Source organism: Barbus barbus (genome assembly GCF_936440315.1).
Source record: "Barbus barbus genome assembly, chromosome: 43".
NCBI classification, from domain to species: Eukaryota; Metazoa; Chordata; class Actinopteri; order Cypriniformes; family Cyprinidae; genus Barbus; species Barbus barbus.
In genome coordinates, this window is record NC_136721.1 from 21,071,460 (window position 1) to 21,087,023 (window position 15,564).

At 34.3% G+C, this 15,564-nt stretch overlaps 2 protein-coding genes across 2 annotated transcripts in view; both read left to right on the forward strand.

Moving 5' to 3' along the window:
- Window positions 1–7,530, forward strand: part of LOC306862368 (tyrosine-protein phosphatase non-receptor type 13-like) — a 70,989-nt gene extending 63,459 nt beyond the window's left edge. The window contains exons 37-49 of the mRNA XM_079405137.1: window positions 376–437; window positions 762–917; window positions 999–1,164; window positions 1,538–1,624; window positions 3,035–3,141; window positions 3,309–3,364; window positions 3,668–3,765; window positions 3,912–4,060; window positions 4,809–4,899; window positions 5,088–5,425; window positions 5,515–5,730; window positions 6,720–6,782; window positions 6,871–7,530. Coding sequence (XP_079261263.1) covers window positions 376–437; window positions 762–917; window positions 999–1,164; window positions 1,538–1,624; window positions 3,035–3,141; window positions 3,309–3,364; window positions 3,668–3,765; window positions 3,912–4,060; window positions 4,809–4,899; window positions 5,088–5,425; window positions 5,515–5,730; window positions 6,720–6,782; window positions 6,871–6,948 — 1,667 coding nt within the window. The 3' untranslated portion in view covers window positions 6,949–7,530. The remainder of the gene's footprint in view (window positions 1–375; window positions 438–761; window positions 918–998; window positions 1,165–1,537; window positions 1,625–3,034; window positions 3,142–3,308; window positions 3,365–3,667; window positions 3,766–3,911; window positions 4,061–4,808; window positions 4,900–5,087; window positions 5,426–5,514; window positions 5,731–6,719; window positions 6,783–6,870) is intronic.
- Window positions 7,531–8,424: 894 nt separating this feature from the next.
- LOC306862416 (protein SDA1 homolog) lies at window positions 8,425–15,217 on the forward strand. The gene is made up of 22 exons (XM_079405213.1): window positions 8,425–8,821; window positions 9,351–9,455; window positions 9,555–9,653; window positions 9,819–9,929; window positions 10,017–10,088; window positions 10,298–10,398; window positions 10,484–10,541; window positions 10,727–10,801; window positions 11,007–11,108; window positions 11,346–11,415; window positions 11,580–11,683; window positions 11,790–11,847; window positions 11,963–12,021; window positions 12,376–12,452; window positions 12,553–12,650; window positions 12,745–12,821; window positions 13,510–13,636; window positions 13,744–13,835; window positions 13,925–14,112; window positions 14,340–14,424; window positions 14,506–14,667; window positions 15,025–15,217. Exons 1-22 carry the CDS (start codon window positions 8,732–8,734, stop codon window positions 15,067–15,069), a joined length of 2,055 nt encoding a protein of 684 aa, XP_079261339.1. The 5' UTR covers window positions 8,425–8,731; the 3' UTR covers window positions 15,070–15,217.
- Window positions 15,218–15,564: the final 347 nt, after the last annotated feature.

The following is a 15,564-nucleotide window of genomic DNA, read 5'->3' on the forward strand; positions in this document are numbered from 1 at the left end:
TAAAAAGGCAATACATTTCAAGCAGTTAAAGAAATTATAAATGTAATGTTTCCATTGACTTACACTGATGTGATCTTGGTATAGAATCTTGCTCATATTTGCATACTGAATTCTCATTGGTCATTTACAGTTTAAAACAGGAAATGCTAAGCTAATTGTTATTATATTATATTTTTAGCTAATGTCACCCCTTAACTACAGTTAAGTCACTCTAAGATGTGATCCAAGTGCTTATTGCTTTAATTAATGGTATCAGTTGTTTACTTTTCTTGTGATTTGATGGCATTCTGATGCTCTGGTTAGCAGCGCTGTTACTCTTCTGGCTGTAAGCTGAGTAATATATACAGTGACCTCATTTCTCTCTTTGTATCATAGGTTATCTCCATAGCGACGATCGTAATGAATTGGAGGCCCTATCCGGTATCTGTCCCGCTGAGGTAAGGACCTGTAGAACTTCTGGTAAACGATTACCTAATATTGATCGGTGCAGCTCTGGCTAAATCTTTTATCACTAAATACACTGACTTTAGAAGGTCACACAGACAGGTCAGATTTCTGCAGTCTGTTAGCGACAAGAGGAACAGGTGAGAGGAATTTGAGTTGATTTTTAGGAAGTACCGCAGTGGACGGCAAACGTTGAGTGAGGCTTCCTCCGTCTTTGATTTAATTGCAATTGTTAATGTGCTTTCGTTATCAGTTTATCATCTCATTCACATTCTGTGTTCTTTATTTCACTCGTTTCTGGTCTAATGTGTTTACAGGAGCAGATTGTGAAGCTGCAGTTGGAGAAGCCGCCTGCAGGAGGCCTGGGCTTTTCTGTGATTGGTGGAGAGAGGGGTATTTTCGTGAAGTCCATCACCCCTGGAGGCACCGCAGACACCGCGGGCACATTGCAAGTTGGTGATCGTTTACTGAAGGTCAGTAACCGGTGTTTTTGGAAAAACGCAGTATGTTGTTTAAGTTATGAAAGCTAATTCTGTGGTTGCGTTTATGTACAGGTGAATGAGGATCTGATGATCGGCGTGTCTCACTCTAAAGCCGTCACCACCATCCGTAAAGCTAAAGGCTTGGTGAACCTCATCGTCTCCCGTCCACCTGAACAAATGCCCAACACGTACCTGGGCTTTCTGCCTCTCAAATCCAACGGTGTGAATGGCAACAACGGTATGGCCTGCATGCCAACAATCTCATGTTAATTCATATTTATATTTTAAAAATAAAAAATATAAATATACATTTTAAAAATAATATATAAAAATACAAATTAAAAAAAGTATTTTACTAGATATAATATATTACTAAATATATGTATATTTTAAATTCTAATATTTAAATAATTTTCTTTATTAAGTTATTATTCTTAATTTTTGTTGAATAAAAATATTTATTTAAATTTAATGTTCTTTAAAATATAAATAGAAAAACATAACATTTCATTTAAATAATTTTTATAATTTATGTGTCAATGTATACTATATACTATTTTTGGTATTTTTATTGCGTAAAAAAAATAATAATTTGCAAAAATCTGTTTCAGATGTGAGTGAGGATAGCGGTGTGAAGACAAAAATCCAGACGCCATCGGAGCAAAGCAAGACCAACCCACCTCCCCTCCCTCCAATAGGTACAGTAAAGATCACATGACCAGCCTGATTTTAGTATCATTGAGATACTATTATAGTTTTTATTAAAATGTTTAATTAGTTTAGTTCAATTTTATTATGTATTAATAAAATATTAATAATATTTTATTATTGTTATAATTATTTGTAATTAATATTTTGATGCATTACATTTTTAATTGAATACATTTATTAAAATATTTTATTTTAATAAAATGTTATATTGTTCATTTTAATTTTAGTAATGAATGTTATCAATTTTATTTTCATTTTCATTTTTTATTTCTATATTTCTTTATTTTTTAAGTTTTATTAAATATTTAATTTTTAGTATATTTTATTTTTTATGTATTATATTGTGTGTGTGTGTGTATATATATGTGTACAGTGGTGTGAAAAAGTGCTGTGGCATGTGGGTTTGGATTTTGTTTTCCCTTCATAAAAAACCCTTCATTTAAAAACTGCATGTTGTGTTTATTTGTTATCTTTGATTAATATTTACATTTGTTTGATGATCTGAAACATTAAAGTGTGACAAACATGCAAAAAAAAAAAAAATCAGGAAGGGGGCCAACACTTTTTCGCGTGTGTATGTATGTGTATGTATGTATGTATATATATGTATATATATGTGTGTATATATATATATGTACGTGTGTGTATATATATGCGTGTGTGTGTGTATGTATGTGTATGTGTGTATATATATATATATATATGTGTATGTATATATATGTATATATATGTGTATATATATATATATATATATATATATATATATATATATATATATATATATATATATATATATATATATATATATATATAAGCATTTTTAGTAAGCATATTTTAGGAATTTCACTTAATGTTAATTATTTCATGAAAATGTTTTTAACATTTTATATTAAGCTGTCTTTGTTACACGTTTCATGTACTTACTTTTATTACAACTATAACTTATGCATAATTGCATGTAAGTAACCCTAATCCTAACCATGTAATAAGTACATGTAGTTAATTAATATTACTCAGTATAATCACACTGTAACAAGGACACCTTAAAATAAAGTGTAACCGCACTTTATTTTACAATCCTTTTGCACTTGCATATATTATCATCTTATATCAGTTACAACAACTGAGTAATAACCAGATACTAACCCTGAACCTAAACCTAACCTTAACCTCTGTAGTTACCTTATACTACTAGTACCTTCTTGGTTAAGTACACTGCAAATACACATACTGTAAAATAAAGTGTAACCATGTTTTTTTTTTAATGGTTTTAGTTCTAGTTTCCTATAATAACCCCACATGACACATCATTCTGGCAGATGTCTCATCTGAATGTTACCTGCAGATGGGAGAGTGGAGTATTTACATGATCAGGACTGTGTGTGTTTGTGTTTTAGACTATGACACCGGCTCTCTAGAGAAAGGGAAGGGAACAGAAGGAAGTGGTGACCTATCAGAGGACACGGACTGTGACGGCTCGTCTCTGCCGGAAGACTCCCCAGAGGTACAGCCATCTGTAAACTTTGAATATCTGCAGTTTTACAGCAGACAAACAGAGTTTCTAAGATCCAAGATCTGATCTGATAACAATGGACTTTGAGGTGATTGTATTGACTTGTAAAACAATGCATCTGTTTGTCTGAACTATATGTTATGTTCTTCTGTCTTCAGACGTCTCGGAAGGCTAAGTGGAAGGAAGAAAATATTGAAGTTCCACTGAACGACAGGTGAGGAAATCAGTTCTGCAGTTTTCATATGACCCTTCAAGTAATTTCACTACTGTAGCCTGTATGTTTTTGTTTCCGCAGCTTATATTTTAAATTTAGAAATTAGAGTGAAAATTCAGTTCATATTCCTGTTTATCATCATGATTTTCTCAAAGCAACTTGAGACATAAACCACCCAAACTCTTTCTATTTAGTAAACATGACTGAATCCAGGCTATTTGTATTTAAGCGCTTTATAGTTAGATAGCTATGTGCTCTTAAATTCTGAGAGGGCTAAATCTAGCAGGCTTGCTCTCTTCTTAGTGCCCTGCAGTCATCGTCAGGTCAGCTGGACGAGGATGAGATCACATGGGGGAGTGACGAGCTGCCGATAGAGAACATCAACTCTAAATTTACTGAAGGTCAGTCTGTTGTAGAAACCACTCTAGAGGACTGTTTTCTTATAGTACTTCATTACGAATGGGTTATGAAGCCCAGATCTTATTCATTGAATAGGTTTGTCTTATTGTAAATGTTATACATGTTCTTTTGTCTCTCTGTTTCTCAGATGGCCCCATTGTCACTGAGGAAGAGTTGACGTCTCTGCCGCTGGTTAAAGTGGTTCCTGACGGTCATTATACGTCCGCTAACCTCAACACGATAGTGCGTATGATGAAAGGCCTGCTGGAACAGAAAGTTCCTCTGCAAGAGTTTGAGGTACAGAAAATGTTTTATTGTACTATATATGTATCGATAAAGTCCATTCTTTGATCTTAGAACATTTTCTTCAGTCACAAGAAATGATAAAACCCCCTTAAATTACTGCATAGTTGAACATTTTTTATGTGCACGTTTAATACTACATACATTTTAAAAAAATTAATACTACTTTCAACAAAGATGCATTACTTTGATCAGAAGTGACAGTAAAGACATTTATAATGTTGCAAAAGATTCCTATTTCAAATGTTGTTCTTTTGAACTTTCTATTCATCAAAAATTCTGAAAAAAGTATTTTCATAATATTAAGCACTGCAACTGTTTTCAACGTTGAGAAGAATAATAAATGTTTCGTGAGCAACAGATCAGCATTTAGAATGATTTCTGAAGGATCATGTGACACTGAAGACTGGAGTAACGATGCTGAAAATTCAGCTTTGCATCACAGGAATAAATTACATTTTAATAAATATTACAATAAAAAATTGTTATTTTAAATTATTATAATATTTCACAATATCAATATTTTTTTACTGCATTTTTGATTAAATAAATGCAGCCTTAATGAGCAGTAGAGACTTATTTCAAGAACATTTAAATAATATTGCTGATCCCAGCTTGTTAAACCTTTTATTTTATTTTATTTCATTTTATTTTTATTTTATTGGCATGAATATAGCCTTTGATGCGCATATGGATTTAAAAAAATAAATTTTAATATGCATATTGTTTTTTTTTTTCAAAGAATCTGCAGAATTTGCGCCCCTTGGATGAATGTCTGATTGGTCAGACCAAAGAGAACAAGAAGAAAAACCGATACAAGAACATTGTTCCATGTGAGTTAGGACAAAACATTGATGTATAAACAATGCATGTTTCTCTGGCCTTTTTTGTATATTAATTTCCAGAATTGATTTCAGCTATTTTCCTGATTATCTCTGTGAAGCTGCCGTGACACAATCTGTGTTATATAAAGCGCTACAGAAATGAAGGTTACTTGACTATTAATTCTGTCTTGGTTCAGTCGACACAACCAGGGTCATGCTGGGGAAGGATGGTGGCTACATCAATGCCAACTTCATCAAGATGCCTGTGAAAGACGAGAACTTCCTGTACATCGCGTGCCAGGGGCCGCTGCCCACCACTCTGGGGGACTTCTGGCAGATGGTTTGGGAGCAGAAGTCCAACGTGATCGCTATGATGACGCAGGAAGTGGAGGGGGGGAAGGTGAAATGTCAGAGGTACTGGCCCGACACGCCCCGCTCGCCCGAGATGGTGGACGACCGGCTGCAGATCACACTGGTCAAAGATCAGCACCTGGACAACTTCGTCATCCGCCTCATAGAGGTCAAAGACATCCAGGTTTGTGTATATATCAGTATATTTATTAATACACCTATATGCATAGATGTTTAAATGCATAAATCTGCATGTATATCTTTCTCTCGCAGACTAATGAGATCCAGAGAGTCACTCATCTGAACTACACAGGCTGGCCTGATCATGGAACCCCGACTCAACCAGAACAACTCCTGACATTCATTTCCTTCATGAGACACATCCACCAATCAGGGCCCATTGTCACCCACTGCAGCGCAGGGATTGGCCGATCAGGGACGCTCATCTGCATAGATGTGGTTCTTGGCCTCATCAGCAAAGATGCAGATGTAAGTGTCATATACAAGTTTATTCTTTGAACAATTAACTGGAATTTTTATATTTGTAATGTTTTGTACATTACACATTATTATTTAGATTTTTTTTTAAATTTGATACATTTTCAAGAAACACACATATATATGTGCGTGTGTATAATATATATATACACGTATGTATGTGTGTGTATGTGTATATATACATACACACACACACACACACACACATATATATACATATACACACACACACACATACACACATACATACATACATGTGTGTGTGTATATATATATATATATATATATATATATATATATATATATATATATATATATATATATATATATATATATATATATATATATATATACATACATACGTGTGTGTGTATGTATAATGTGTATATATATAGATATAGATATATACACATATATATATTAAAGTTAACTGACAAAAGTTATTTTTTTTAATAATCACAATTTTTTGTTAGGTTTAAATAGTTTTTTGTTTATTTATGTTTCTGGTAACACTTTAAAATAATTTGTCTAAATTAAATGATAGAATAGATTCTATATATAATAATTGAGATTAAATAACAGAAGTTAATTTTAAAGAATCAATTTTCTCTGTTTATTTAATTTGTATGTTTTTATTAACAAGAAACTTCACTAAATAAATGGTCAAATAAATTATATAAATTATTTTTGAAGTTAAATGGTGAAAATGAATAATTTTTCAATAATCACAATTTTGTCTGGCTAAAGCATGCTACTTTTATTTATGTTTGTTTATAGCAACACCTTATAATGACTAAATAAATGATATAATAAATGGTATAAATAATAATTGAAGTTAAATGGCAAAGGTTCATGAAATGGATGAAAATGCTTACAGCACAATAATCTAATGATAAACAAAATATGGTAATATATATTATATACAGTATTAGCTAATGCGATTATGGAAGTTATATGTAATAATCCTATGTTCTCCACAGTTTGACATATCAGATGTGGTCCGTACCATGAGACTCCAGAGGCAGGGCATGGTGCAGACAGAGGTAACAGCTTCATAATGAACGATGCCTTTAAATGAAGTTTAATTCTGCTGTCTTTTTGCATGTAACATTTGCTGTTTTTCCTCTCCAGGAACAATACATTTTCTGCTACCACGTCATCTTGTATGTGCTCAGATGTCTGCAGGCAGAAGAGAAACTGTCAGGATAATCTGTGGACCCCACGGCCTTTCTGCTCTCCTGACAGACTCGAGAGATCAGCTGAAAATACCAGAACAATTCGGAAGCAGTTTCTTCATTTTCCTGTCGAGGCTTTGACCTCGTCAGAACAAATTTGTCTTAAGATGTTTTGGACGTCAGTGACGTGTACAATCCTCGCAGAATTTTGTGTATTTTTATCGCTTACATTCTTGACCATTGGCTGCTACTTCTTTAAAACCATTTATTTTATAATTTATCATTTTTTGGTAAATACAGTTTTTATAGATTCCTAAAAGATTATGGATCAAATAAATCAGAAATGAATTCATATTTTTTTGTGGTAAAAAATTATTCTTGTGCATTTTAAATGAAATGATGCTGGAAATGTTGCCTTGACAGAATACGAGACAGTATTTGCTTTGTAAATCTTTTAGAAATCACTGAGTGCCAGTGGTGATCGAAGAAATTTAAAGTGTTCTATATAGTGTGATATTTATCTTATGAAATCTGTTGATATGTTTTAAAGCTGTTACATACTGGACAATTTGCAATTTGTAAATAAAAGAATATCATGCCTTTATGGTTTTCCTTAATCATTGTGTTTTTGACATTTCTGTTAGTGTGAAAAAATAAATAAATGCCAGTTAATTTAGTTATTTGGATGCATTCAGGTTTCCTAAGTTTGACAGACATTGTCTATTAACTTCTCCCAATTACAAAAAAAGTGTCCTTTTTATTTATTTTTTACATATTGGGACTATTAAGCATGTATAGTTGTATCAATTGATATGATTGGGGTACAATTGATTGTATTTTCCCCTTACATATGTTTTCCTCGGAAACCTATAAAATACTAGTTCTCTAAATCAGAGGCTGCAGAAACTCATAACTAATCCAACCAGCAGCAAAACAACAGACAATATGTGACCCTGGACCACAAAACCAGTCATAAGGGTCAATTTTGTGAAACTGAGATTTATATATCATCTGAAAGCTGAATAAACAAGCTTTCCATTGATGTATGGTTTGTAAACATATGATATTTGATATTATTGGCTTAGATATTTGAAAATCTGAGGGTGCAAAAAAAAAAATCAAAATATTGAGTAAATTGCCTTTAAATTTGTCCAAATGAAGTCCTTGGCAATTCATATTACTAATCAAAAATTAAGTTTTTATATATTTATGGTAGGAAATTTACCAAATATCTTCATGGAACATGATCTTTGCTTAATATTCTAATGGTTTTTGGTATAAAAGAAAAATAATTTTAACCCATATTGCTACAAATATACCGTGCGACTTATGATTGATTTTGTGGTCCAGGATCACATATTTTTTCAGTTGGACTACTATAGTTAAACAAATTTTTTTTTAACCTAACTCAAAAATACGCAGAATGTAAAATGGGGCTCCTGCCGTACCTCCAATGTCCACAGGGGGCCGCTGAAAACCGCTCATCTAAATGCTATAAACGAACCTCTTTGAATCAAATGATTCACCAAATGATTCATTGTTTCGAAGCGCTCGAAACACCCCAAGCTGGCAACTAGGGCAAAATCCACTGATTCAAATCTAATGATTCGCACAAGTTTCAAATGATTCACAAGTACTGATTCGAACGCACACGCCACCAGCAGTGAAGCTTCTGAAACCCGGAATGTCCTTTCAGACTTTCCGTACTTTGCTGGCAACATGGCGACCTCCTCATGAACCACGCTGGTGCTGGAATAATCAAGTCGCTTAAAAATAAACGTTATTTCTCGACGCTTATTATAAGAAGATAATCAAAAATGTCGGGGCGTCACAATAACAAATTACCGACGAACCTCCCACAGTTGCAAAATTTGATCAAGAGGGATCCAAAGTCCTACACGGAGGAGGTAAATAACTTGCTACTGGATTTGTCAACTAGCCTGGGCTCCGTTTCCCAAAAGCATCGTTAGTTAACTATGGTCGTTAGTTCCACTGAGCTCTGTTGGTAACGACGGAACTCGCTAGCATAGCAGCTAGTTGCTTTTGGGAAACCCACCCTTGGTCGCTAGTATAAGTTAGTTAAATCAACGCTAACATTACGCCAAGCGGTTCATGTATTTATTAAACTCACCCTAACGTAATTAGAACTCATTTATTGTTTAGTATGCTTTTCAGTTTCGCTAGTATTCAAATAGCGAGAAGTAACGTTAACTATTAACTATTACGGGTCGTAACGTTACTATTATTGGGTCATTCTTCAATTGGGATGGCAAATGAGAGGCAGAATTTGTAAAAATGGCATAATCTGTAGTTCATATAATCAGCAATTGATTTCCGACTAGTATTATTAAAATAGATGCTTGTTAATTCTACGGAATAAATGTCTTAACGTTGCTCCACATGAATCTAAATGATCTTAATTTGTTGTTTTTCCAGTTTTTGCAACAGTATCGTCACTATCAGTCAAATGTGGAGATCTTTAAACATCAGCCTGAAAAAACCAACAAAGACCTGGCAGAGCTGGTCATGTTTCTGGCTCAGGTATGGAGGTCCTTTCTCTTAAAATCTAGATATGTATTAGACGTCTTAGAAGATTAGACTCTTGTTGTGTTATCGGCTAAATGTGATTTTTGTCTTCAGGTTGGGCACTGTTACTTAGAGGAGCTGTCAGATTTCCCTCAGCAGCTGACTGATCTGCTCTTAAACCATCATACTGTGCTGGAGCCAGATCTCAGAATGGTGCGAATAACATTCGTTGTTTAGCTGATATATTTATCCTAAATTACAGTACAGTTAGCATGTGTATATGCATAAGCTGTAAACTTCATCAAGATAGTCTGTGTTTCAGGGTAGGAGTTGTTTAACTTTTAAAGATCTGTTTACTAAAGAGAAACTTTCTTTTAGACTTTTTGCAAAGCTCTCATTCTCTTGAGGAACAAAGATCTGATCAGTCCCACCAGTCTCCTGGGGCTGTTCTTTGAGCTGCTGCGCTGTCATGACAAACTTTTGCGGAAGGTCTGTAAATATTGCGGTGCAATTCTGTTTTCAGAATATGAATTATTGCAAAGATTGCTAATGAGAAATTGTCCTCTGTCTCCTCAGACTTTATATACCCATATTGTGACCGATATCAAAAATATCAATGCCAAGCACAAAAACAACAAACTGAACACGGTAAGTCACTTGTACTTGGGCATGATATTCATTTTTCATCAAGCCACATAATTGAAGCACTGCAGCTTTTCATAATTTACCCTCCAAAACGCGATTAATCACTTATTGCTCATTTAGATTTTGGGCTGAAATACACACTGACATGTTCTTGACAAGTTTCACTTTTGTAGTTTTGACTTAAATACTTTTGTATTTACTTCTGTGCTCAGACCTTACAGAACTTCATGTACACCATGCTGAGGGATTCGAACCCCATTGCTGCCAAGATCTCTCTGGATGTGATGGTGGAGCTTTACAAAAGGAACATCTGGTGAGTCCTTGAACAGTGTGCCATGTGTGCCATTTAGTATGATCTACAGTTATTATTGTTTTCCATTCCCACATCAACTAATCAGGAATGACGCCAAAACCGTGAACGTCATCACCACGGCGTGTTTCTCCAAAGTCACAAAGGTAGGATTTTTGCCATTTCTTTGTAATGAATAAGTATGAATCTCAGCATTGAAACATTAGTCTAGTTTATATTAGTTATTGACAATTTATTTACTAATTGTACACTGTTATAACTTTATTTACTAGACTGCTTTTCGAGGGCTATTGAACTCTTCTAACATGTTTCAAATCTAATCTCCTCTCAGATCCTTGTCGCTGGAATGAAGTTCTTCCTGGGAAAAGATGAGGATGAGAAGAAAGACAGTGATTCAGAGTCTGAGGTACGAATAGTATTTCTTTTTTTAAGAAACTAATACTTTTATTCAGCAAGGACACATGAATTTGATCAGAAGTAACAGTAAATATATTTATTATGTTTCTGTTTCAAATAAAACAATGCTATTCTTTTGAACTTTCTATTTGTCAAAAAATCTTTGTGATTTTTTTTTTTTTTTTTTAATATATATATTTTTTTTCCTTCTGCAGGATGATGGGCCAACAGCCAGAGATCTAATGATTCGATATTCCACTGGAAAGAAATCTTCCAAAAACAAGAAAAAAATGGAGAAAGCCATGAAAGTTCTCAAGGTTGAATCTAGTGTTTCATAATCGGTCTTTTGTTAATTTCAGTGATATTTTATATACTCTTTTAGTTTAGTGTTACATCAAGTTAAACTAAATGATAATGAGAAATGGCAACTACATGAACTGTACTTTAATAAAAATACAATAAAATCACCCAGTCTTTTTGATGGGGTTTAATGCACTGTAATGACCGTTGTTAATTCCATTGCTTAACATGCGAATTTCATTTGGGTTTCTCAGAAACATAAAAATAAGAGAAAAGTGGAAGTTTTTAATTTCTCCGCCATCCACTTGATCCATGATCCACAAGGTAAGACTGTCAGACAGAATATAAAAAAATAGTAAAATATTCACAAATATCTGGTAATTAAAAGGTTGCAGGTTCAGACCCACCAGGGTTGATCAATTAACCTTCACTGTGAATCGCTTTCTATAAAAGCATCTAGATTAGTAATTAATATCCGTGTTATTCAGATTTTGCAGAGAAGCTCCTGAAGCAGCTGGAGAGTTCAAACGAGCGCTTTGAGGTGAAGATCATGATGATGGAGCTCATCTCTAGACTCGTGGGAATTCATGAGGTAATTTATAAGGGAACATTTTAATTTTATTCAACTTTCACATTTAAGAATTGATTTTATTCTCACAAGTTACTTTATTTAACCGGTTTTGTTTCTGTTTTCACAGCTTTTCCTCTTTAATTTCTTTCCGTTTGTCCAGCGGTTCCTTCAGCCTCACCAGAGAGGTAAACAACACTGATATACTATAATAATGCGTAATTTACTTCAGTGTTTTTATCTAATACTCATGTCTTCAGAAGCTGTTTATGATCTCTTCGTTATTTATTTCTTTTCTTTCAGAGGTCACCAAAATTATGTTGTGTGCCGCCCAGGCGTCCCATCAGCTGGTCCCTCCCGAGGTGAGAACTGTTCGTGAGGACTTTGTTATAATCATTAATTAAATTTTTCTCTTATTTATTTGGAAAGAAATAATCCTTTTATTCTGCAGAGATGCATTAAATTGAATCAAAAGTGATTTAATGTATATTGTTACAAAAGATTTGTATTTCTTTATTTTGAACTTTGCATTCATCAAAGAATGTTGAAGAATTGCATCGTTTTTTTTCTCCAAAAAATATTAAGCATTTGATAATTAATCAACATTGATAATAAATGTCACTTGAGCAGCAAATCATCTTATTAGAATGATTTTAATTTGAATAATTGCAAATTAAGTTTAAATGGTAACAAATTAATTACTGTTACATCTACAGATCATTGAGCCAGTCATCACGACCATCGCCAATAACTTTGTTACAGACAGAAATTCAGGAGAGGCCATGACAGTTGGGTAGGTGCTGTGTAAAGTCAAATATAATGAAACGTGATTATATGATACAAAATACTGTAATTTACTCCTGATAATTCTCCTGTTCATCCCCATATCACAGAATCAATGCCATAAAAGAAGTGGTCGCCCGCTGTCCTCTCTCAATGTCTGAAGATCTGCTTCAAGATCTCGCACAGTACAAATCTCACAAAGATAAAAGTATGCCGTTTGCTACCATTATTTATCATAGTCTGTTCATTATGTACATCATATTTAGAATAAATGATATTAACAGCATATCTTTATCTTCCAGATGTTACGATGTCTGCTAGAGGTCTTATCCAGCTCTTCAGGGATCTCAATCCACAGATGCTACACAGAAGGGACAGGGTGAGAAGCCTAAAATATTAAGTTACATATAAATATATTAAATAGACTAAATGATTTCATTTTGGATCTTAAGTATTTACTTGAAGTACTCTCAGAGATTTTAAGGTAATATTTCAATAAGTTACATACATTCACATGTTCACGGTTCTCTGATGTATGTTATAGGTCACATGACATGCAGGTAAACAAAGAAAATGTCATGTTTTGTAATTTATTCATTTAAATACATTTTACATCATTAATTTAATGATAAAATTAAATCAACAGATTAAAACCAAACTTGAATAAATGGCAGAAATAAACTTAAGCAAAGAGGCCTGAAAAATATATCATGTTCCACAGAAATATTAAGCAGCACTACTGTTTTCAACATAGATACTAATAAGAAATGTTTCTTGAGCAGCAATTAGCATATTAGAATGATTTCTGAAGGATCATGTGACACTGAAGACTGGAGTATGCTGAAAACACAGTTTTGCATAACAGGAATAAATTACATTTTCAAAGATATTAAAATAGATAATGTATTTTAGACGGTAATATTTCACAATTTTGCTCTATTGCTGACAATAAATAAATGCAGCCATGATGAGAATAAAAGACTTATTTCAAAAAAGAAAAAAGTTACAGACCCTCGAATTTTGTATGGTTGAGTACATTAACATTTTTGCATTTATTGTGTTATCAGGGGAAGCCCACAGAATCCTCCAAGGAGGCCAAAATTCAGAACTATGGGGAATTGGAGGCCAAAGACTACATCCCTGGAGCTGAGGTGCTGGAAGTAGAGGAGAAAGTAGATGAAGAGGAAGATGAAGGTATGTGAAAAAGCAGTAATAGCATTAGAATATTATGTGACTTTATAAGTTTTTCCCAATATAATGCCAGTCAGAAACCTCTCAGACCGATCTCTTCTTCCTCACAGATGGCTGGGAGAACGCCAGCATGAGTGAGGATGATGATGATGGCGAGTGGGTGAACGTCCATCACTCCTCTGATGAAGATCAGACAGAAGTGGTGAGGATCTTATCACTCGCTTTAATGCTTGATTTGATTGTAATGATGGGAAATGATGCATATGAACCTATACTGTTTCTGTATGTCAGACTGAGAAATTACAGAGTATCCCAGAGGACGAGCGCAAAGCTAAAGCTGCTGCGGTCAGCACCAGTCGACTCCTCACACAGGACGACTTCAAAAAGATCCGCGTCGCTCAGATGGCCAAAGAGGTCAGCACTGGACCCGGAAAGGGACAGAAGAGGAAGAACGTGGAGAGTGATGAAGAGGAGGAGAGGTAGAATGTGTTTTAGGCATGGTGTTACTGCAATTATTTTAGAATCTTTGTCAGGAATTTGGGGTTGTAATATAAACAATTAAGCGGTCCTATATATTTTACGTGTGTGTGTGTGTGTGTGTGTGTGTGTATACACAAAATATACACACAGGGCCTAAAACTAACTTTTTCCCTCACCTACCAATATATATAAAAATATTAATTTATTTTATTTTACTGTTTTTCAGAGGCGAGTTAATTAGTCTAAGAGACATTGAACGTCTTCACAAGAAACCCAAATCTGACAAAGAAACACGACTGGCAACAGCCATGGTGAGTGTAAAAACCGTATTATGTTAACATAAAATATTTACATTTTATTTTTACCTGAAACAGGATTTGTTTTGCTCTCAGGCTGGGCGGACAGATAGGAAAGAGTTTGTTAGAAAGAGGAGTAAGCTAAACCCGTTCGCCAGCACCAGTAACAAGGAGAAGAAACGGAAAAAGAACTTCATGATGATGAGACACAGTCAGAATGTGAGGACCAAAGGAAAACGCTCCTTCAGAGATAAACAGGTGAGCCCTGCTGCTCTTTTCACATTTACATTTATTCATTTAGCTGACGCTTTTATCCAAAGCGACTTACAATTGCTATACATGTCAGAGGTCGCACGCCTCTGGAGCAACTAGGGGTTAAGTGTCTTGCTCAGGGACACATTGGTGTCTCACAGTGGATTCGAACCCAGGTCTCTCACACCAAAGGCATGTGTCTTATCCACTGCGCCGTCACCACCCCATGAGACCCCATCTTTAATACCTTTAGATGTGATAAATCTGTGCACACTTAATTTACCATTAAACCTCAGTTTGTGTGTTGTATTTGGGTATTTGCAGTGTTTCTTTTTAATAGTAATTTCCTCTCTTTCTTCTTAGATTGCATTAAGAGATGCACTCCTGAAGAAGAGAAAGTACAAGTAATTCTCACCTGTGACGGACTGGAGCTGATTTAATGGTTCATGTCATGATATGATCTCTGTGGACCATTCTGTGTACAGGAAGACAATATACAGACTTCTTGGCTGTGTGGATTTTCATGTTGTCTTTTAATAAATCATTTAAACAGTTGAAACTTTGTTGCATTATTTTTGTATTTTATCTACAGGTAGCCCTTTGGACAAACTGCACCCTTATAGTTTAACTGAACTGGTAAACTTGAACTAACGATGAACAATACTTCTACAGCATTTGGTTTCATATTTTGTCATCTAATACATTGATGTTCCCAGATATTTTGGGACCACTGTATATGATCAAAAAAAAATTTTTTACCCAATAATATTTGAGAAGAATATACTATCCCTTGCCGTGATATATGGTCCCTCTTATTTGCATATGCAATGTCATGCTGAGCACATACAGACTAGTGACAGCTGTGTAGTCAATCTATAAAGCATTGGCAGAGACTTCATCTGG

Coding starts and splice junctions, on each gene's coding strand:
- LOC306862416 (XM_079405213.1), top strand. CDS start 8,732: ATGTCGGGGCGTCACAATAACAAATTACCGACGAACCTCCCACAGTTG. Junction 9,930..10,016: donor ATGACAAACTTTTGCGGAAG/GTCTGTAAATAT, acceptor CTGTCTCCTCAG/ACTTTATATACCCATATTGT. Junction 14,113..14,339: donor AGTGATGAAGAGGAGGAGAG/GTAGAATGTGTT, acceptor ACTGTTTTTCAG/AGGCGAGTTAATTAGTCTAA.